Source organism: Lytechinus variegatus, chromosome 3 (assembly GCF_018143015.1).
Source record: "Lytechinus variegatus isolate NC3 chromosome 3, Lvar_3.0, whole genome shotgun sequence".
NCBI classification, from domain to species: Eukaryota; Metazoa; Echinodermata; class Echinoidea; order Temnopleuroida; family Toxopneustidae; genus Lytechinus; species Lytechinus variegatus.
The window spans coordinates 19520113-19542206 of NC_054742.1; the positions used below are offsets into that span (position 1 = coordinate 19520113).

Sequence of the window (22094 nt, forward strand, 5' to 3'; positions counted from 1 at the left end):
ATTCTGAAGAGTGATATAGAAACAATGGTTTGGGACACTGCAAAATCAAAGGAGGGGGATATGCCACTTCAAACAAAATTTTAATCTATTATTCTTTAAATAATAAGAATTTTGACCTAAAATTATAGTTTATGCTTTCAGAATAGACAAAAGATTAAAATTTAAAAAATGATCAGTAATGATTTGTATGAGTCTTTTTCTCAATACACACTGTACTGTAGTGTACACTAATTTAATCACATTTGTTAAAACACAGTTTTGGGGCAATATCTATCTGCTTGTCTCTGTACCCACCCAACATTAATCATCCTGCTTTGTTCTATCACCATGCCCAATTACTTAATCACAGGACAATCCATCATACGAGAGACAGACTGATTATATGACCTCATCATATCTGGTAACAAGAATTATAAACCTTTTTATGGTGTATAGATACATGCCTAAAATCCTCTATTTACTTCTATCCCTCCTCTCCCCCTCTACATGTACCTATATGTACCTGTACGCCCCCCCCCCCCCACTCCTTGATATTTGAAGATGAAATATTGTTTTCATGCTTTTTTTTATTTATGTTCCTGATTTAATTTCTACAATGAAAAAAAAATTTACAAGGTCATCCTGTCTGGTAGCTTTACAATAGCAAATATCCTAGTAATATCAAATTAATTATATTCTGCAAAATCTTAAAAGCAGTCAGGATACAATCACTGAAAGACACTTCTGAGCATGCATTTTGTTGAGAAGACAATTTCAAAGGTATTTTGTTTTATTGCAATGCAATGTACAGATTTTTTAGAACAATTTACTGAGGTTTTCCAATATCACATCAAGGTGGTATGGTGAAATCTCCTTGGTCATACTCACTTAAAGTGATAATCTACCCAATGTGAATTATTAAGAGAGCCATAACTTTAGGCGCCAGTGAGATCCTGTATGTCATAAAAGTCTCAGTAATGTTTATCTGTCTCCTCAATATTATGGTTATATTGAGCATAGTTAATGCCTGTTTACAGATAGTCTATTGGCTAGCAAAGTTAAATGTTTACATGAATGTACAGATGAAGCTTCTGAATATTGTGGAGAAAGACAACAACATGACACTAGGCTACTGGTTGAACTAGTCCACAATTTGAATACGTCCAATGATGTCACTTGTTACCTACTGAATTACGTGTTCATTTATTGTTCTCTGAATTATGAAGACATACTTTGTGAAATCATCATAATATGTTATAAATTCTTTCTGTTACTATTTTCCAATTTATATGTACATGGAGACTATAAATGTAAGTAATGTATGCAGATATTAAAGATTGAGCAGTAAAATTCAGTGTTTACTCTTTTACTTCTAGTCTTGCTGTGTGGGCCTGTATAGAAAAGTCAGATGAAGTGTTGAATAAATTTGAATACTTAACAAAAATGAATGTATTCAGTACTCACTAGAGCATATTTACTGTCAAGTTTGATTTGCAAACAAAAGACATGAAATCTTGATACATATATCGAGTCTTGATGATATACAATGAAAGATCACATAGACATAATGTCTTTCCGAAGTAATTTAGAGCAAAAAAATAGACTGTTTCTCTGATGATACATTTCATATTCAACAAAATCAGCCCCCAGTATTATCACCACCCCCACTCCTAGTCTACTAAAATATCTAAAAATTTATCATACTTAGACACAGCATACTCCTGAAAGATAAGGAATAACTAAAGCCAGGCTCCCAATGACGGAAATTAAAATGATGAGACAAGATTAGCAGCAGGTGACAAAATACAAGAGAGGTCTTTGCCTCCATCCGACCAACAATAATCTTTCTCCATTCACTATCCCAGCATCAATTCATGCACTACGATGAAACGGTGACTCATTGGTTTATTCTCAGAGCAAAATGTCAGATTTGTTACATCAAAGAATGTACTTCAGGTGTTAATCTCCATTTCATTCTATAGGTCCATGATTCTACCCATCATTTGAACTGAATCTAATGAAACACCCTGACAGCTTCTGACATCAATATATTTTAATTTGTTGAATAGCTATACTTGGAAGTATAAATGAGGAGTCAATAACCATATAAAATCTAAGGTATTTAACTTCAGTATTCAAGCAATGATAAATATCTTGTCAAGTTGTCTCATCATTTTTTCATGATATTATATTAAACAAGTATTTAAGGGAATGCTTCATCTATAAAACGTTAAGTTGTACACTCTGTTCTAATAATAATGATAACAATTGTAACATTCATAAGGTGCTTAATGTTGATGTTTCTAGGCCACTGCTCAAGCAACCAAATTGGTTGATAAATCTACCATCTGTCCGTGAAGAAAACCTGCTTCAATTTTATATGGAATGTTGTTTACTATATTAGTAACCCTAATAATTCCTCTAAGTGGGCAGCATCATCTCTGAAAAGGTGCTTCAAAGTATGTTATGCAAACTGGTACTAATAAAGACACATTTAGGCAGGAGAGAGAAAAGACACAATCAGCCAACTCCTTGCATTTGTTACCATGACGATCCCTAGATTGTGGCACCAATATCATCTAAATCACATTGAGCACTACGAGCAATGATATATGTTTGTAGGTAGTTCTTATTCAAAACTCACATCGGTCCTCCAATAGGAAGATAGCAGCAATTTACAAGATGGAGTGCACACGTTCAATCAGTCAAGATGTACAATGAAATTTGACATCATGAATTAATTAAACTAAGAATGACAAAATAAAATATGTCAACCTTACTACCATAACTCCAGTAGATCTATATGTAATATTTCTAAAATTTAAAGTAGCTTCTGAATGTTACCATGGTGAAGAATGAATCAATGTAGACTCTAAACAACACATCAGGTTTTCTTTTGTGGGTATGTTTGCATAGACTTTTTCAGGGCCAACATGCCCACAATAAAAATTGAACATGAAGCCCCCACAATGATACAATTAGCAACTTATTATCACCAACTGCAATGTATCCCTTTATTTTAGAACACATTCTGATAGTAAGTGAAAGTGTCTTACCTGATACTTGAACAGTAAACTGAATGGTTTGTGGGATATCTGATCCTCTAAGAGTAGGATTGAGTCTGATTCCACCTGTAGTTGTATTTAGAATCAGGTGCTGATTGTTATTTCCACTTGTTATCTCATATGTCAAGGTATCAGAGACATCAGGGTCAGTAGCAGGGACCTGTCCTATATCTTCCTCATGAAAATACCCTTCATAATTGTTGAAATAAATCTCAAAATCTCCTAGGATAGGTGCATTGTCATTGACATCAAGAACCTGGATGTGGACTGTTGCTTCAGCAAAGTATGGGACATTAGTAGCATGAACTATGATCTCATACTGGTTCCTGGCTTCATAGTCAAACATCTCTAAAGAGATGATTAGTCCAGTGTCAGGGTTGATTTCAAAGTAATCCTGATCGCCCCGGACGATGGTGTATTGGACATGAGCATTGAACCCAGAGTCTGGATCCGATGCCACTAATTTCATCACCTGTTCTCCAGGATCACGATTCTCTCTGATCGTAACATAGTAGTCTCGTTCATCAAACACTGGTGGATTGTCATTGATGTCGGTGATCTCTACAGTTATCTCTGCCGAGGTCTTCAATGATGGGACTCCCTGGTCATATGCAACAGCAACAAGGACATACTCTGCCTGGTACTCACGGTCAAGCATAGAGGCAACTCGAATGACACCAGAAGTCTCATCAATCGTGAAACGTCCTCCTCCACTATCACCATCTTCAAAGGTATACTTTACTTCACTGTTTGAACCTGAAATTCAGAGAAAAATAGAGAATATTTTAAAAAGGAGGATGTTCTCTCTGACCCTGACGATAAGTTGATTTTAATATTAAAAAGCAGAAAAGTTATAGAAAATATCTGTGAAGGTGAGCTTGCAAGAGCAAGATATCTATTTTACATATGACCTCTGTGACTTTTGACCTAAGCCCCCTAAAAATTATCACTACTCCTACAGGCTAGCCAAGGAAAAGTGGTATTATCAATTCTTTGAAACAAAATATAGAATTGTTGAAATTGATCTTTTCAGTACATTCTAGCTAAATGATTTTTAAAATGTATTATATATATATATATATATATATACATACATATTTTAAACTGCTTATTGATAACTTATTCCCTTGAGCAATAGAGAAGATACTTTGAAACACAAATTGGGACTTATTATGCACTGTATACTTCAAGACTTCATTTATACTGTCATGCAATACCACAGAGATATGAATTTTGCTGAATAAACTTCCTGGAATCCTGGTCTTAAAAGCTGATTATTAGGACATTGTCAATAATTAGGTTGTGCTCAAAAGTTAATGAACCCCACCTCTTCATGCTGGGTCTTGAGTGTAGACAACAACACTACAATGTTTGGTAAGCAGAGAGAAACAACTTTATTCAATATATTTAATACTCAACTTCACAATTTAAAAAATATCCAAAACATGGCAGAGTTTGAACACTTAAATATATTCATTTTCTGGTGGAATTCACTAACTTTTTAGCACACCTTATGTACACTGTATGTAAATTTTCCACTGGTCTGTATAAATATGTAAGCCTATAACTTTATTTCCTGACATCATGGCAGGGCATACTTTTTTTTTCAACTTGAACACTGACAATGATTCAGAATTATATAATGCACAGTAAAATCATAAGTAAACAAAAGATTTTGCTGATGAGATGTTATCCCACCACTGCCACGATTTTTTTTTTAAATGATTATTTTCTCTGGTCTTGTTTGTAATGGTATGCATGGATGAAGAATTTGTATTGCACTTTGCAGATATATCAACACAGCATAATAGGATAACCATTAATAGTTACACTCTGCTCTGCTCTGTACCATTAAAGCCCTCCAACATGTCCTAATGACACAGGTACACACACAAGATAAACAGAAATTACAACAAAGAATCAATGGAGGTATATAGCTAGTCGATTGACTCATCCTGTTATGGGCTCAGTTACATGAGCACTAAGGCACTATATGGATGACTGCTTTTAAGGTTAGAATTTGAATATCAATAGATAACTCTATTGTGAATCAGAATTCAGTGATCCACTACACCCTCACACACACACACACACACACACACATGGTACTTCATGAACAGGCTCAGCCAATCAATGATAATTATCATTGTTGATCCTCCCCTGGATTGGAAGTTTGGCATCATTATATGGACTATAGACATGCATTTGAAATTTAAATTCTTAACTATAAATATACCAATTTGTTTTAGATAAAAAAAAAAGATGGCAGTACATTGCATGTCATCATCATCACCAAAGTATGCTAAAGGCTGACATACAATTTTTATTATAATTTCATTACTTTATATTTGATAAGAGATCTGGCCTGTCCCATCCTGCTGTATCTCAAGGGTCATTTTAGCTACCTCTCCTGTTTATGTTGCCATGGGAACGGGCTCTGCTACATTTCGAGCCTCTTCAAACTAACATACATTCATGAATATATTTTTCTTAAATATAAAGCATGCCACTGTATTTGTTTTTTATAGGCTGAGTACATCTTTAATTAAATAAATTGTTTAATAACTATTTTCTGAGTTCCCAAACTGGTAGCCTACCACAAATTAACAAGTTGAACTTACAGTAGTTTTAAAATTACTTAATAAAAATAATGGTCAATCAATTCATACAGTTATTTGACTCAATCCTTTTAGGAATCCTATGTTGTTATGATTAATGATTAACGGTCGTTCATTCACAAATTCCACAATATTCGTAAACTATAATTCTATGTTGAAAAAAATAATAATTTCACACATCGATGCCACAGGTATCACATTTGCCAGAATATAAAGTAATTCGAATCTCACAATTTGATTCAAATTATAGAGGAAAGTCAGATTAGCATTTGATTTCCATCTAAATTCACTGTAAGTTGAATAAGAAAATTATAGCAACAAAATAAAAATATGTCATTTTCTCAAAAGTTGAAAATGTTTTTTAATGTACCTTCAGTACATCAATAAACAAATTATTTCACACCTGCTAAGTACTGAAAAAAAAACATTTGACATCACCATGAACCATTCAAATATTGAAATTTATGCATTTCATATTACATAGCATATGGGACAGCTGCTCACAAGTCACTGATAAATAATACAATTCTAAAGGACAAGTCCACCCCAACAAAAAGATTATTTGAATAGAAAGAGAAAACTAAAAAAAAAATAAAACTGAAAATTTCATCAAAAATCGGATCTGAAATAAAGAAAGTTATGACATTTTAAAGTTTTGCTAAATTTCACCAAACAGTTATATGCACATCCTGGTCAGTATGCAAATGAGGGGACCAATGACATCACCCACTCATTATTTCTTTTGAATTTTATTATATGAAATATTTGAATTTCCTCCTCAATGTCATGTGAGCAAAGTTTCATTCCTCCCTTAACATGTGGGATTTGATTGTTTCAACATTTTGTGGTTCAAACAAGATGGTCATAATTTATGAACTCATAATTGTCATATCCATAAAAAATGAAATATTGTATAATTCAAACAATAAAAAACAAAAGAAATAGTGAGTGAGTGACACCATCAACTCTATCTTTTACATATCACTGAGGTGAGCATAGAACTGTTTTGGAAAAATAAGTGACACTTTAAAATGTCATAACTTTCTTACTTTCCATCCAATTTTTATGAAGTTTTCAGCATTATTCTTGTTTGATTTTTCTCTATTTATTCTAATAAACATTTATACCTTAATAATTGTTTTGGTTTACAATGGATTTTCCTGAAACCTTCACCAATATTATTTCTGGTATTTTTACAACAAACTTTTACTCAGGATGAATTTCCCCTTTAATATGAGCCATATTTCCAGCTGCTATGAGTATAAAACAAATCATACAAATCTTTTATACACATGTATCTCATCATACATATTTCCCCAAATCCCAAACAAAAATGTATATCACATTCCTATTAATCTCTTTACTCTCCAAGTCAGAGTAATGAGAGAATAGTAAAATACGGACATAGATTTTTGTATCGTCTGGCACCTACTGCCTAAAGTCCATAAAAACAAGCATTTTCTTTTTTTCTGTTCTCCTGTGTTGGAACACTCAATCAGTGAGTAAATAGACAGAGTAACCATACAGTCCATTGGATGTGAGTCAACACTTCTGGACTCCCTTTGTCCCATGTTAAAATTGCATTTGAATAACATCTCCCATTTGCACACAAACATTTGAATTAACTGACCAAGTTGTAGGGAATAGCCACAACACTGCCCTAGAGTTCAAAGTGGCATACCTGTCAAGAAATGTGTATCACAGAATTTTGAATTTATCTTCCAATTAAAAAATGAGATAACATTCATGTGCACTAATGTTTTAGATTTTATCTTAATGTTTCAGCAAAGTGACATTTCTCCCCACAAGATTTGTAAATGAAAATAAAGAAATTTATCGTGCATGTATGATTTCAATAAGAGATATCTTCATAATGGATAGACCTACATGTATATGATGGAGTAATGCAATCAGCCACTTCTCTTGGCAGACCTTTGATCTGTCAGTTTCTGTCTTTCTTGGTTTACACTTGCATAAATTGAATAATGCTGTGCCATTACTGATCAAGCATTCTGTTAGAGTGGCAAAGGGTGTATTGAATACAAACATGGTAATGCTTATACTACATGTAGCAAACAGGTTTCCTCAGCCACAGTCAACAAGAGATTAACATTAAAACAATATTTTTTTTCATCATTTTAGATTGTTTCTAAAGGGGTACTCCATGCTGAACACATGATTTGAACAGGCAAAGTGAAATCAGACAAACACAGAGATGTAATCAAAATCAGACAATGAATGATTAAGTTAAGACATATTTCAGGTTTTCATTATTTTGGTGAAACAGTTCTCTGCATGTCTTTTATGAATATGCAAGATGATGACATTGTATAACCAATTATTCTTTTGCATTTTAATATATGAAAATGTTTATTCAAATGTTGTCTTAAAAAACATGGAAAATTGGATTGACTACTGATTTAATGTGTAAGATAATCACCACTACAACTTCAAATTTTATAACAAGGGAGATATATCATAAAGCATGAAATAATTTTCAGTGTTGTGCTCCATGTCTGCTGAACCTTATACTAGTATACCCTGAAAACATACCTGTATAAGAGTGTTTTTTGATAGACATTGACTTATTGTTCAGACATGTATTATATGTAAACAGTTTTTGTTGTTGTGCTCTGAAGCGCCTTGAGCATCTAATCAAGATGGAAAGTCCGATATACAAATCTCATGTATTATTATTATCCCTTTCAAACTTTGTTTGATGAAGGTATAATGAATTATATGGATAAAAATAACAAACATCATTTCATCTACTGCCAGATGATTTCAAAATCATACTGATAAATTTTGAAACTTCACAAAATGCAATGGTTTGGTTTAAGAACAAAATAGATTATATATACAAACCTTGATCAGCATCGGATGCAGAAATTGTGATGACACTTGTAAAGGCTAAGGAATTCTCTTGGATTTCAGCACTGTAGCTTGTTTCTTCAAACACTGGAGAATTGTCATTTATATCCTGGACAATGACTTGAACAAATGCCCTTGATTGCTGTGGGTTTATTCCATGATCACTTGCAGTTACATACAAGGTATATGAGGAGATATCTTCACGATCTAAAAGAACCTTGGTGCGAATCTCACCACTCTCTTCATCAATTTCAAACACTGGAGAAGGATCCATGCTGTAGCTTACTTCTGCATTAGCGCCGGCATCATTGTCTGATGCCGACACTCTAACAATAACCTCTCCAATATCCGCACCTTCACTGACATAAACATTGTAGGGCGAGTTATGGAACACTGGAGCAAAATCATTAACATCAGTCACATTTACGTACACAGTACAAGTGCTTTCAAACTGCCTATCTGATGCTGTAACTGCCAAAGAATAAAATGACTTTGCATTGTAACTCAGTTGAGACGTAACAGTAATTGTTCCTTCATTGTTTTGTGTGAGAATGTTGAAAGGGATACGGCCAGTAGGGTCCAGGGCATCTACTATCCTATAGGAAATAGCATTCTGTTCATCAGGATCTGTTGCTGTCACAGTCAACACCTCAAAACCATGGTAAGCATCTTCAGCCACAGAGGCATAATAGACATCTTGAGGAAAGATTGGAGCATTGTCATTTACATCAGTTACAGTGATTGTGACCGAAGCTGTGGATGATTTAGGAGGTTCTCCATGGTCCGCAGCAATGACATTAAACTCCCAAGTATGTCCAGACTCTCTGTCAAGACTGACACTGTTTGTTATAGAACCAGAAGTAGGATTGATTTCAAAAGGAAATCCACTAGGAGGGTTTGGAACAGAGAAAGTTATCCTGGCATTTTCCAATTGATCATCATCTCTTGCCATCACTGATAATATGGAGTATCCAACATCAACATCTTCCCGCACTATACCCTGGTAAACATTCTGGGTAAACTGAGGTTTGTTGTCATTCACATCTATAACTGTTACTGTAACAGTTGTTGTGTTCTCCCTTGGTGGATTACCAGAATCTTGGGCACGAATGCTCAGTCTGTAACTCCTTGTTGTTTCAAAATCCAAACCATTTTGAAGTGAGATAAAGCCATTTAGCGAATCAATCCTGAAGCGATTCTCAAAGTTGCCATGGGTCAAACTGAAATGGACATCGGCATTAGAACCTTCATCAGCATCTGTAGCCATGACATGTAGAATTTGGCTCTCAGGGTCACCTGGACTTACATCTTCCCGTACAGATACCTCATAACTCAACTGGGAGAAGTGAGGGGAATTGTCATTCAAGTCAAGAACTGTCAGCAACACTTCTGCTGTTGAATTCTTCTTTCCAGGATCAGTACCCATATCTTGAGCCATCACCAATATATTATATCTTTCAATCAGTTCCCTGTCTAATCGCACCAAGGTCTTAATCTCTCCACTTGTGGGGTTCATTGTGAAAACATCATTCGGACTCTCATTGTTCACGATGCTGTACCTGATTTCAGCATTAGGCCCAACATCATTATCAGATGCCCTCACCCTGACAATCAAGGTTCCTGGGTTCTGACCTTCATTTGTGGTCTCCACATAGCTTGGTTGTTCAAATATAGGGGTATGGTCATTGCGATCCTCTACATTGACCGTCAGATAAACTTGAGCAGATTTTGGAGGGGTTCCATGATCTGTTGCTGTGAGACGAAATGAATGAGATTGAATCTGCTCCCGATCAAGTGAAGTAGTGGTTGTGATAATTCCTGTGTTTTCTTCAATGGCAAACATATTTTGGCTGCGAGCATCACCAAGAGCTACAAGGCTGTATGATAACCTTCCATTATCACCATCATCATTGTCTGTTGCAGTGATTGTTGCCACAACATATCCTTCATCTTCATTTTCTGGTACTTGACGGGTATATATGGGCTGACTGAATGTTGGATATGTGTTCCTAAGTTGCCTTCTGAAGCGTTTTAGAACAATTTCTTGTTTTCTTGATGTTCCATCAGCATTCAAACGATTAGTGTCCGATGCTCGCAACTCAATCAGAATAGGCACCATCTCCTCCTCCACTTTGTCTGTCAAGTAAGAAGGAGGCTTTGCTAAGCAAGATGGCGGAATGTGTACTGATCCACTTATATGTTCTGATTGGTGTTCAAAAACACAAACCACATCATTCTCTATACGTAGTTTACCCGATGCAGCATCAATATCAAAATCATGCTCCTTGCCATTACTCATAAAGTATTTAATTTGACAGCCCGAAAGTGATTTAGGAAGGAAGTTATTGAGGTTCAACAAGATATCTCCAGGAAACCAGCATGTTCCTTCTGGATATTCCATCATTATCTGCAGTGGTCGTGTTGCAGATAGAGGGGTGTGTTCAATGTCATCCTGATCAAAATTCTTTATCTTGGCTTTCTTTGGATGGCAACCAAACCCATGAACATAAATTGCTATAGGTAACATCACATACGAACCAACTTTTTCTGAGCCTAAAACTGTAGTTCTTCCACGAGTTTGCACATAAACCAAGAAAGGGTTCTCATGAAGCATGTAACATTCCATACTTTTTGACAGGGTTAATTCTCCTGTATTAGTGTCAATTTCAATGTTTTCTTTGGCATCTTCCCCTGTTAAAGTTGGATGAAGTGAATATGACCATTCGCTTCCAAGAGATGCGTTAAATAATGAATACCCCTGCTCTTCATAATTAGCGAGATGAGCATCAAAAGCTGCAAGTGCCGCTCCGTGGAACACGGCCGCGGCGAGCCACAGGATACGAAGGAGATGGGCCATAGCGGCAGGTAACTCCATTTCAAACTTCAGTTCAATAGATAGATGGACGACCAGTATATAACTTTGTTGAGGGATTCTCCCGATCACAATTGGTTTTTCTCAGCACCTCCAAACGGTTTACATGATATCCATAACGAGTATTCACAAATTCGTTATCCGTTCGGTGAAAATAACGCCCTACATTCCATTTTGATAACTTTATCGATAAATTTGAAGGAACTAATATAGAAGTGGTCTGTGGATTCCACATTCAAGTGTTTGCTAGAGAGCTACCGTAAAAGAGGAACGTTGATCGAGCGAGCGAGTTTTTACCCGGTGTCGAAGATGCCTTCACGTGAGATGGCGCAATTAACTAATGAACATTGGAAGAAGCGACAGGTGTATCAGATCACACATGATCAGAAAAAGCGGTGATCGCAAGTAGGCCTATATATATTTTTTTAAACATCCGAAGAATTTGCAGGATCAAAAAAAAAATTTAAAAGAATAAAAATATGAAGAATCAGAAACAGAGGAAGAGAAAGAAGAACAAGGCCGTAGCCCCCCCCCCCCGCAGCAAGATTTTTTTTTTGCGGTGGAGTTGATGGACCTTTTTATAATTTACATTAGGCTTTTTAGGGGCCTAATCAGGCCCGTTATCATATAGGCGGCTCCAGGGGGGGAGAGAGGGGGAAAAGAAGGGGAAACATCAGTGGCGTACCTAGGAGTTTCCACAGGGGGGGGGGCAAAACTGTCCGCCAAAAAAAATGACAAGCAGAAAAAAATAAAATTTAAAATAAAGGTCTTCAATCAAAAATAAAGGATTGCATACCAGACAAAAATTGACCAACCCCCCCAAAAAAAGGTCTTCAAGCTCGTCAGGGGGGCAAAAAAGGTCTTTCAAGTTCATCAGGGGGGCACATACGTCCTTTGCATGGGTTGTGGCTCGTCAGGGGGCAGACTCCCCCCCCCCCCCGTAGGTACGCTAGTGGGAAACATGGATGACGAGTGAATAAAATAGGATGAGGGGAAGACTTGGACAATAATTTTAACAAATCTTTCATGTCACTTTATAAAATTTTCGCTCGCGCAGCTTGGTGCTCGCATTGCCTTTTAGGTGATTTATGCTCCATATGGAGCTTAAATACCAAATTTTGAAGTCAATAAAATATACAAAACATATTTCAGTTCGGAAATCGAAATTTCATTATTTTGTTTGATTTACAAACTGATTTTTAAAAAGTGCTCTGTGAAAGTCTGATTATTAACATTAAACTTTGTCCTTTTATAAAAAGATATATAACTAGCCCTTGTTGGCTAAGGATCTTTTAAAGTCCTGATTGCGACCATTATTGCGTAAACTTAGCTTTAGCAAGCTTATAATAGACGCCATCAACCTTTCTTCCTGTTCTTCAAATTTTTAAATCCTCGGCAGCCCGGTCGTGTTATTATTTTTTCCCTTTTCTTCATATTCTGATTTTTCATTTTAGCTTTTGACTCTTCCTTCATGCATTTCCCTTTTCTTTTTGCCTCTTTCTCCCATATTCCCGCCACTCTTGCCTGTGCCATTGAGACATATATATATATATATATATATATATATATAACACTTTCTTACTAATCATGCTAATGCATTTCGTATTTCAGGATATTTTTTACTTTCTAAAATGTTCCTTTGTACTTTCTCTCGCTTTCCTTCCATTATCTTTAGTTAGGCCTATGTTCTTTCTTTCTTTCCCGTTCTTGTCACTTTTCCCTTTCCTTTTTCCCTCTCCTATGTCCTCTTTTTTTTCCCTTTCCTCTTCTCTCCTTCTCCCTTTTCTCCTTTTCCCGTTTTTTTTTTTTTTTGAATAATTTTTCCCGGTGAAATCTGCCGGGAGGGGGGGGCAGCTTGTGGGCTTGTTGGGTGCGCTAGTGGGTGGATTAGATAATTCTAACAATTAAACGAAAACTTTGGTCAAATAAAGGGTTTCAAAATAGTGATATGACTCTTGAGCCGGCTCTTGAGTCAAATAAATGTCGCGTACATTTAATTTTCTTCATGGCTTGCCATAACAATATACCATACCGGTACTCTGATCTGCTGCATGAGAAGTCGTTCTGACTGTACGAGGAAATATGCCGGGGACCAAAGAAAAGGCAACATTTACTGGTAATAAGAGCGAATGGAGAGAGACAGGACTCCGATATGCGTCTGCAGGAATATCTTGTATGTGTGCTGCATTTGGTAAGATCACTCATTATTTTGAATTATCCTCTAAATTTAGGGAGAAATTCTTGCTGATGTGGATCGTAACTAAGTTCAGTGAGTAAGGTGGTGAATGTCTCCCGGCCCAGGCCCAGTTAACCCACGGAGCTCCGGCCCGCGCCGCTTTGCGGGCCGGGGCCGATTTCACGAAAGGGTCTTTGCAAGAACTGTCTTTCGTGTCGCCCATTTATTAGGATGGTTTATTGTGGTTTATATCACCATTCCATTCACTGCCGTTTATTTTGTCAATGGCGGTGACTTCTTTCCACTCCCATTGACTTTGTATGCAACTTATACCGTACATTTATACCGGCCATAGTCATAGATCTAGGGCTAGGCCTATATCATAACCTTGTTCATCGAATGAGTGAATTACAGTATACCGCATCTAACTGGAAAAATGCAGTTGTCTTGTCTTTCCGTTAATGCCCACAATCATTATATTGATTATTATGGCATATGATTATGAACATCAAGATTGACTTGACCTGAATTTTTGCCGGGACCGGCAGGTGCAATACACCTGGTGATCACCCTACTCTTTGACTTTGACGAATAGTGTATTGGTTTAAACGTGCATAGGTTGTGACTCAAAATTTCAATTCTAAAAATTCAAAATCTTTTTACATGTGGTTATTGTAGGGGGGGGGGCACATCCCCCATCAGACCCCCCTGTGCTCAGGTGGCACTGTCACGCCAAATTTAGTTGGCAAATCTAGCTGGTACACCCCCCAAGAAAATGCTTATGGCTTAGGCCACAACGAACAATTGTGTACAACGGATAGCGGAGCGTGAACGTAGCGGTCGTGTACAGTTTTGCTTATTACATGACGTCATCCAGCCCCTGCCGAGAACCAATTTATGAATGAAAATATAGTAAGCATGCGCAGTGCAAGCGTTTTATTTCCCCACACAGAATTCCACCAAAACAAGTGTGCAATTCTCTATCACCTCGTACCAAAATCGACCTAGAATTTCACTTTCCCATATTTTATATGAATTATGAAAGGTATTCTCGGAGGATCTATTTTCTCACCGATACTGCACAGGTAAGCAAATTTCGATTACTTCTTGCTTTTCCGTCAAAATCTTACGAATTAGCGTCTATATGCCATCGTGTTCGTTGGAATTTGTAGAGTCTATCGCAACGTGCACAAAGTCAATTGGCTTCCGGGTTTCGGAGCGTCGCCTGAATATGCATGAAATTGCAGAGTTTCGATAATTTTCGATCGATACCGGAGCGATCCGATCACGAACCAAAACTATTTACGGCGTACACAACGTGACCGGATATCGTTATCGCTATCGATACTTCCGCACGCAGTCCGAAGGAATTATTTTTGGGACCACGTGGTCATGACGTGATCTGCGCGATTGACCAATCAGCGGTCTTCGAATCGCTGTGCGGAGACGATCTATCCGTTGTACACAGTCTATGGACAATTGTTCGTTGTGATGGCCCTGATGACTATGTATTATATATTGGTGAAAAAGATTTCACAAGAATCAAATTTAAAGGCAAGGAACTTATTTCCACAATATTACTAGTCATATCAATTCTAACATGCAAAATGCAAAAAGTGTCACAACTTACCCCGCCTTCCCCTGTCCCTTTCGCATATTCAAGAATTGGTCTCACAAGTGACTTGTATAACCTCTTGATGTTGTCTTGTCTCTATGCGCACAACAAGCGCACACACAAGTAGAGAGGTGACAAATTTCACGATAAGGCCTAAATTAACTGCAAACATATTTTATTCATCCATTAAAGTAAACATAATCTTTGTTTGTAAAAATTAAAATGATGTGATATATCCGGGTGGTCACTTCCATTGACGAGTCGATACCATGTGCGAATATCACCATGTGGTCTCGAAAAGTACCCTAAAGTAGTATTTTCCATATTCTGAAAATGCACCACTTAACAAATATTGGCATGTGAATTCCTTCCCTTTAACAAGTATTGGAAACAAGACGATACCCTTGGCATATCATATCATAACCTTGTTTATTGAATGAGTAAGTATTCCCTGAATTGAACCCCTAAACAGGTACAGCGATGTTTTCATTGTTACATGTCATGGACGTCGGTTTTACCTTTTTCTACATGTACATGTACCTTGACATTGGGTTTAGTATGGCCACACCTCGCACAAATCAGACTTTAATGCGTAGATGTAGTGTTGACTATTGGGGCAAAAAGTAAATCCTTTATAAACATTTTAATCTTTTTTTTTACCCTCGTAAACTTGACCCTAAACACATAGCTTTCCTATAGCGAAATAGATACCCTTTTTTCATTATTTTAGTGTTTTTGACACCCTTATTACATTACATACATAACGTGCCCTATCTTGCCTTTTTACATGTTTTTTTGGTCGCACCACTCGTTAATGTAAGTGGTACCCCCGGGGATGTATCATGAAATTGTATACAAATTGATTTAAATGCTAGCTATTTTATTTGTTTATCATACATTTCAGAAATATCCCGCATACAGCACACCATAAAAGTTGGGCGACATGAAAGATGGTTCTTGGAAAGACCCTTTCGTTCAATCGGCCCCAGGACTCGTCCGTGTAATATTAGGCAGCGGGTTCTCTTTTCAATCGGGGTAAAAACCTGGGGAGGGGGGATAAAATTATTTTTTAATGGGGGTGTGCCTCATGAAACTCTGAAATGGGGGTCTAAGGAACTTAAAGGGCAAAGTATGGGGTCAGCACGTAATGCACCCATGGGTGCTTGTTAGATAATTCTTGATAAACCTCCATATTTTTTTTTTCAATTTTAGTGGAGGGGACATATGGAAGTCTTGCCCAATTAGGTGATGGTATGACTATGAGTAGACTGATAAAACCGCTGTTCGGAGGAGTTTTTCAACATTTTCTGATTTTTTTATTGTCCTCCTGCACAGACAGATAATGGCCATTGGGCTCGTATTGATAGAACTCCACTGATGCCTTAACTACATGTACAGCGTCTATGGCATTTGAAGAAAAGGCTGCAATTTTGCACCAGCCTCGATTACTCCTAAATTCTGTTTTTTGACAGGGGAAAGAAGAAAGAAATGATAAAGATAAATTCATATTAAATACAATCAGCTTAGCACCTTTCCAAAAATATGCTGGAAAATAGCAAATTTTGATGATAAACAGATCAGGATCAGTCAGGTTCTTTTTCAATTACTCGATCGCTGTCAGCGCAGCTACATGTACAGATGAGCGTACAAATGTGCCAGCCAATCTGCTGGCGTGTCAGCTGTAGCTGCACTGACGGCTTAATGCTTATTACATAAATGTTGTATTTCCTAAATTAGCAACCAACCCAATTGATGTAACTAAGATCCGTATGCAACTAGATGGTGAGCTGAATTCAGTGAAGGCAAGGTCAGCTTACCAGCAGAGATACTACAAGGGAATAGTAAGAGGAGCTTTTACTATTGCAAAGGATGAAGGTATTAGAGGATTATATAAAGGGTGAGATTTTTTATTTTCACTTTTACAAAATAAGATGAGTGTCAGTTTGGGAAGTTGAAGGATGTTAACTCATCATTATCCTTTTAATTTATTACATTAAAGTATGTAGCCTACAGTACATTTAGATTTAATGCAATGTGAGCAACTCTTCAGATCCCTGTTCTCTAGTGGAATTTGGTTTTGTTGTCTTGCCTGCATTATACTTGTAGCAAGACTGCTATACATGAATACGTGCAGCTTTTCCATTGGTGGCATCATCAACATTTACATTGAAATTGTTTCCAATTGTTTATCTCTTTGTGAAAATTTAGTTGTTGTCAAAGTCAGTATTGCTGCTGTATTGAATCCTTTAATGCAGGCAAGTTTGCCAGAGGTTTTCCACTTGTTTCAAGATGGTCATGATCTGAATAGAATTATGGAGTACCGGAATTGTGTAATCCCTGTAAGTGTAGTGAATATATTCAAGACTAAAAATAAAAATCAATACAAATTATACTTAAGAACATAGTTTACCAGCAGTTGATTTTTAATGCACTTTCTTTTTTTTTGTCAGAAAGTTCATCAGTGTAAAAGTACATATATCATAGTTCAAGGAAATATTAAAATTATATAATTACATGTATGTTGTGTTGTTTCAAATAATCTCTTGCATTTCTTCCCATTTAGAGTCACTCCAGCCCTGGTTAGAGAAGCTAGCTATAGTTCCATTAGAATAGGTGCATATGAACCTATCAAACGTCTTTTCGGTGCTACAGATCCAGCCCATACACCTCTCTACAAAAAGCTTGCATCAGGGGCTACATCAGGTAGGATTTATTTCATATCAAGTTCATTTGAAACTGATTGATTGGTTAAATTTTTTTTATTGTATGATGAGTCCACCACGGTGAGCAAGCTCTGAGACCTGCATATTTTGCCACTCGCTACTTTCTAGCCATTTCCCCTCTTTTCTTGCTCTTTTTGGGGAAATCTAGATCAATAAAATAGCTAGAAAACAGATACAAAAGGGCTAAAAAAATGGCTTAAAAATGGTGGCAAGTAAGGTCATTCTTTTTAGGGTAGGTATGGAATGCTGAATGTAGAATAATCAGCTGACCTGCAGAAACGGGTACAAAACAGCTTGTGTATTGTGTTGAATGACTACAAAATGGCTACAGGAAAGGTGAGTGGTTTTTTTGCTGAATGAATAGAAAGCAGATTCAAGACGGCTTCAAATGGGTAGTGGCTTCATAGAGCTGAATGATTACAAATCGGCTAAAAAGTGGTGATTTTTTGAATATCTGAGTAATCTTAAAAATCATTCATAATGATTATCTTTATGTTCTATTATGTTAGGTGCATTAGGGAGTTGGATAGCAACCCCAACAGACCTGATACGCGTCAGACTCCAAGCAGAGGCTAAACTAGAGCCTGGACAACAACCAAGGTACAGGGGTTTCCTACATGCTGTCTCTGATATAGCTAAAACAGAAGGTCTAAGAGGTCTTTACAGGGGTACTGTCCCCACAGTGCAGAGGGCTATGATTCTTACTGCTGCTCAGGTAGAGTAGACTTTCCTTAAGAAATTGGGATATCAGATCTTAGGTTTTGTCTCACCTGCATAGCAGAGTGAGACTATAGGCGCCTTTTTTCCGACGGCGGCGGCTTCAACATCAAATCTTAACCTGAGGTTAAGTTTTTGAAATGACATCATAACTTAAAAAGTATATGGACCTAGTTCATGAAACTTGGCCATAAGGCTGATCAGGTATTACTGAACATCCTATTAGAGTTTCATGTCACATGACCAAGGTCAAAGGTCATTTAGGGTCAATGAACTTAGACCATGTTGGCGAATCAAAATCTTAACCTGAGGTTAAGTTTTTGAAATGTCATCATAACTTAGAAAATATATGGACCTAGTTCATTAAACTTTGACATAAGGTTAATCAAGTATCACCAAACATCCTGCAAGAGTTTCATGTCACATGACCAAGGTCAAAGGTCATTTAGGGTCAATGAACTTTGGCCGAATTGGGGGTATTTGTTGAATTACCATCATAACTTTAAAAGTATGTTGGTTTAGTTCATAAAACTTGGACATAAGAGTAATCAAGTATCACTGAACATCCACTTGTTTTTCTTCAGCGTTGATGCAGTTGAGATGAAGGTTTTTTTCTGGGGGGGGGGGGGGTGAGTGGGAAGAGTAGAAAAAAATTAATATTGGTTACAATAAGTTCAACTTGTACTGAAAGGTTTATTAGGATTTTCACAGTAACCCTATGTTGAATTGTGAAAAAATAAACAAATTAGCTATTCTCATCTTTTTTTACTGTCACAATATGAACAAATTTTATTTACTCCCTATGTCCAAAGGTTCCAACATATGACCATACCAAGCATACTATGCTGAATCTAGGTTGGATGGAAGAGGGCCTGAGGTTACACACATTCTCATCAATGGTGGCAGGCTTTGTGGCAGCTTTAGCAACCTCACCAGTAGATGTCATCAAAACAAGGGTGATGAATCAGAAAATTAAAGGTAAGAGCTTGAAATTATTGTCGTGTATTTGACAACTGCATGTGTTTTGTTTAGTATGGTATGCCTTGAAACAAAGCTTCAGTCAGTGATTTGAATGAGGTGGTCATTTTATACTTATGCCTCATAGAATGACACTTTCTCCTTTTGTCTTGCCTGCATAGCAGAGCGACACCATAGGCGCAGCATTTCCGTCAACATTGAAATATCAATCAAAGGTTTATTTTTTTAAGTGTCATGATTTAGAAAGTATATGGACCTAGTTCATGAAACTTGGACATACTGTAAGGGTTATCAAGTATTACTTAAACTCCTGTGTGAGTTTCAGGTCACATGACTAAGGTCAAACATCATTTAGTGTCAATGAACTAAGACTATGTTGAGAGACTCAACATTGAAATCTTAACCAAAGGTTAAGGTTTTGAAATATCATCATAACTTAGAAAGTATATAGACCAAGTTCATGAATTTGGACATAAGGGCATTCAAGTATTACTTGAAATAAATAACATTTTGAATGAGTTTTAGGTCACATGATAAAGGTCAAAGGTCATTTATGGTCAATGAACTCTAGCTATATTGGGGGTATTTGTTGAATTATCATATCTTTGAAAGTTTATGGATCGACTTCATGAAACTTGGACATAAGAGTAATCAAGTATCAGAGAACATTCTGTTTGAGTTTCAAGTTATGTGACCAAGGTCAAAGAACTTTGGCCATGTTGTGGGTATTTTTTTAATTGGCATCACAACCTCGAAAGTTTATGGATCTAGTTCATGAAATTTGGACATAAGGGCAATCAGGTATTGCTGATCCTCTTGTGCCAGCCTTAGGTCACATGATCAAGGTCAAATATCATTTATAGTCAATGAATTATGAATGGTGTTTTAATATTAGTCGTTTTAAAATTCAGTATTGCTGCTATCTTGAATTGCGTAGTGGAGGCGAGACTGCCAGATGGCGTTTCACTTGTCTAATTTTGAAAGGGTAGACACTTGCATATAGATAGGGAGGGGGAGCTTTGGGGAAGTTTCATGATGGGGGGGGGGGACAAAGAGAGAAAGATTTAAAATGAAAGGAAAAAGGATAAAATACTGTATAATTTTTGGAATATGTTAACAAAATCTGTTATAAATTCAAAGTATTATTTTGAAAAGGTCAAATTTTAAGAAGAAATTTCACCCCATGTGCCATACTGAAACCCCTCAAAATGTTTTGCCCATTACACCACTGACTGGGTCGAGTGCCGTTGCCATTATATATATATATATATATATATATATAAATAAATAAATATATATTCAAGATTTATGTCAAGTCGGCTTCTAATTTACATTTATTTCTGTTATTTTATATTGTTTATAATGCAACATTTGGAACCTACTAAGTCTTTAAGTTGTAAGATTTACTTGTAAGAAATATGTGCTACTTCTTTTATTTTTTCTTGTGTGTATAGATCTTCCACTAGAAAAGCGTGCATACAAGGGCTCTCTTGATTGTTTTCTAAAGACGGTCAAATCAGAGGGTTTATATGGTCTCTATAAAGGTTTTTTCCCTAACTGGCTGAGGATAGGACCACATACCATCATCAGTTTTATCTTATTTGAACAGCTCAGAAGGTTAGCTGGGATAGACCCCATTTAACATAAGCTTCCATTGTAGGTAATTAGAATAGATGGGAATGAATTGTGTGCTTGTTGCAAGAATTTACAAGTCTACCTCAAATAATGGTTGATTTGAATATATAAAGAAAAATTAAAAACATATAACTGGAACTTTCCCCCAAGTTAATTTCACAAAAAAGTTATATATATTTTCACATCCTGGACATTGTTTTATATTGTGTTTTATAAGCTTTTTCGGTATTGATATTTTCAATACCGGTATTACTAATAGCTTCAATACCGGTATACCGACTAATACCGAGTAAATTCCCAATTTATCGTGCAAACAGTGCCCAATGTTTGTTTAGCCCTGATATGGCCTCGGATAAAGAGGGGATGCTTGTGGTCAGCTGAGGAATGCTCAGCATGGTCCATTCTCATTGACAAAAACTTTCTCTTTCTTTACCAAAAGTTATACGATCATGCTTTCTCCCCAACGAGAGCTGTGAATTACCTGTGCATGTGTGCAAAATAATCTCAGCAAGCACATGGTACGAAACCAATAAGTCAAGTTGCCAAATGCTACACCGCACAAACTCACTGAGCACTACTTACTTTGCTAAACGTGTGTACATGCCCTAACTTCCAAGCACCAAAATTCCCTGCTAAAACTGTCAAGGATATATGCGTGATTTTCCCTTCACCGATCTGGCCCCACTCATTCACATTCAGATTTGCCCCTTTTGTTTACCACTCACATCAACACGTGTTCGTCGAAGGTTCAAAGTTTGTTGACCTCAAATTTTGACGTCTCGTAAATAACTTTTCTTATAAATGTCCATTGTGTTGAACCCCACCCCCTCTTGTGAATCTCCACG

At 36.6% G+C, this 22094-nt stretch overlaps 2 protein-coding genes across 2 annotated transcripts; one reads left to right on the plus strand and one right to left on the minus strand.

Annotated features, from left to right (window-relative positions):
• Positions 1-787: 787 nt before the first annotated feature.
• On the minus strand, positions 788-11756 carry LOC121410427 (cadherin EGF LAG seven-pass G-type receptor 2-like). Its single transcript, XM_041602512.1, has 2 exons — positions 8528-11756; positions 788-3800 (listed from the first exon to the last, which is right to left on the minus strand). The coding sequence occupies exons 1-2, from the start codon at positions 11406-11408 to the stop codon at positions 2902-2904; spliced, it is 3780 nt and encodes a 1259-aa protein (XP_041458446.1). The 5' UTR covers positions 11409-11756; the 3' UTR covers positions 788-2901.
• Positions 11757-13412: 1656 nt separating this feature from the next.
• Positions 13413-21353, plus strand: LOC121410428 (mitochondrial substrate carrier family protein ucpB-like). The gene is made up of 6 exons (XM_041602513.1): positions 13413-13596; positions 16934-17093; positions 17760-17899; positions 18429-18634; positions 19449-19614; positions 21069-21353. The coding sequence occupies exons 1-6, from the start codon at positions 13488-13490 to the stop codon at positions 21254-21256; spliced, it is 969 nt and encodes a 322-aa protein (XP_041458447.1). The 5' UTR covers positions 13413-13487; the 3' UTR covers positions 21257-21353.
• The last annotated feature ends 741 nt before the right edge of the window (positions 21354-22094 follow it).

Bases quoted from the DNA above. Each gene is read 5' to 3' on its own strand.
- LOC121410427 (XM_041602512.1), bottom strand. From the start codon at position 11,408: ATGGAGTTACCTGCCGCTATGGCCCATCTCCTTCGTATCCTGTGGCTC. The intron at 3,801-8,527 runs GTTTGTATATAT...TCTGAATTTCAG, and splicing joins TGCATCCGATGCTGATCAAG to GTTCAAACAGTGAAGTAAAG.
- LOC121410428 (XM_041602513.1), top strand. From the start codon at position 13,488: ATGCCGGGGACCAAAGAAAAGGCAACATTTACTGGTAATAAGAGCGAA. The intron at 18,635-19,448 runs GTAGAGTAGACT...CTATGTCCAAAG, and splicing joins TGATTCTTACTGCTGCTCAG to GTTCCAACATATGACCATAC. The intron at 19,615-21,068 runs GTAAGAGCTTGA...TTGTGTGTATAG, and splicing joins GATGAATCAGAAAATTAAAG to ATCTTCCACTAGAAAAGCGT.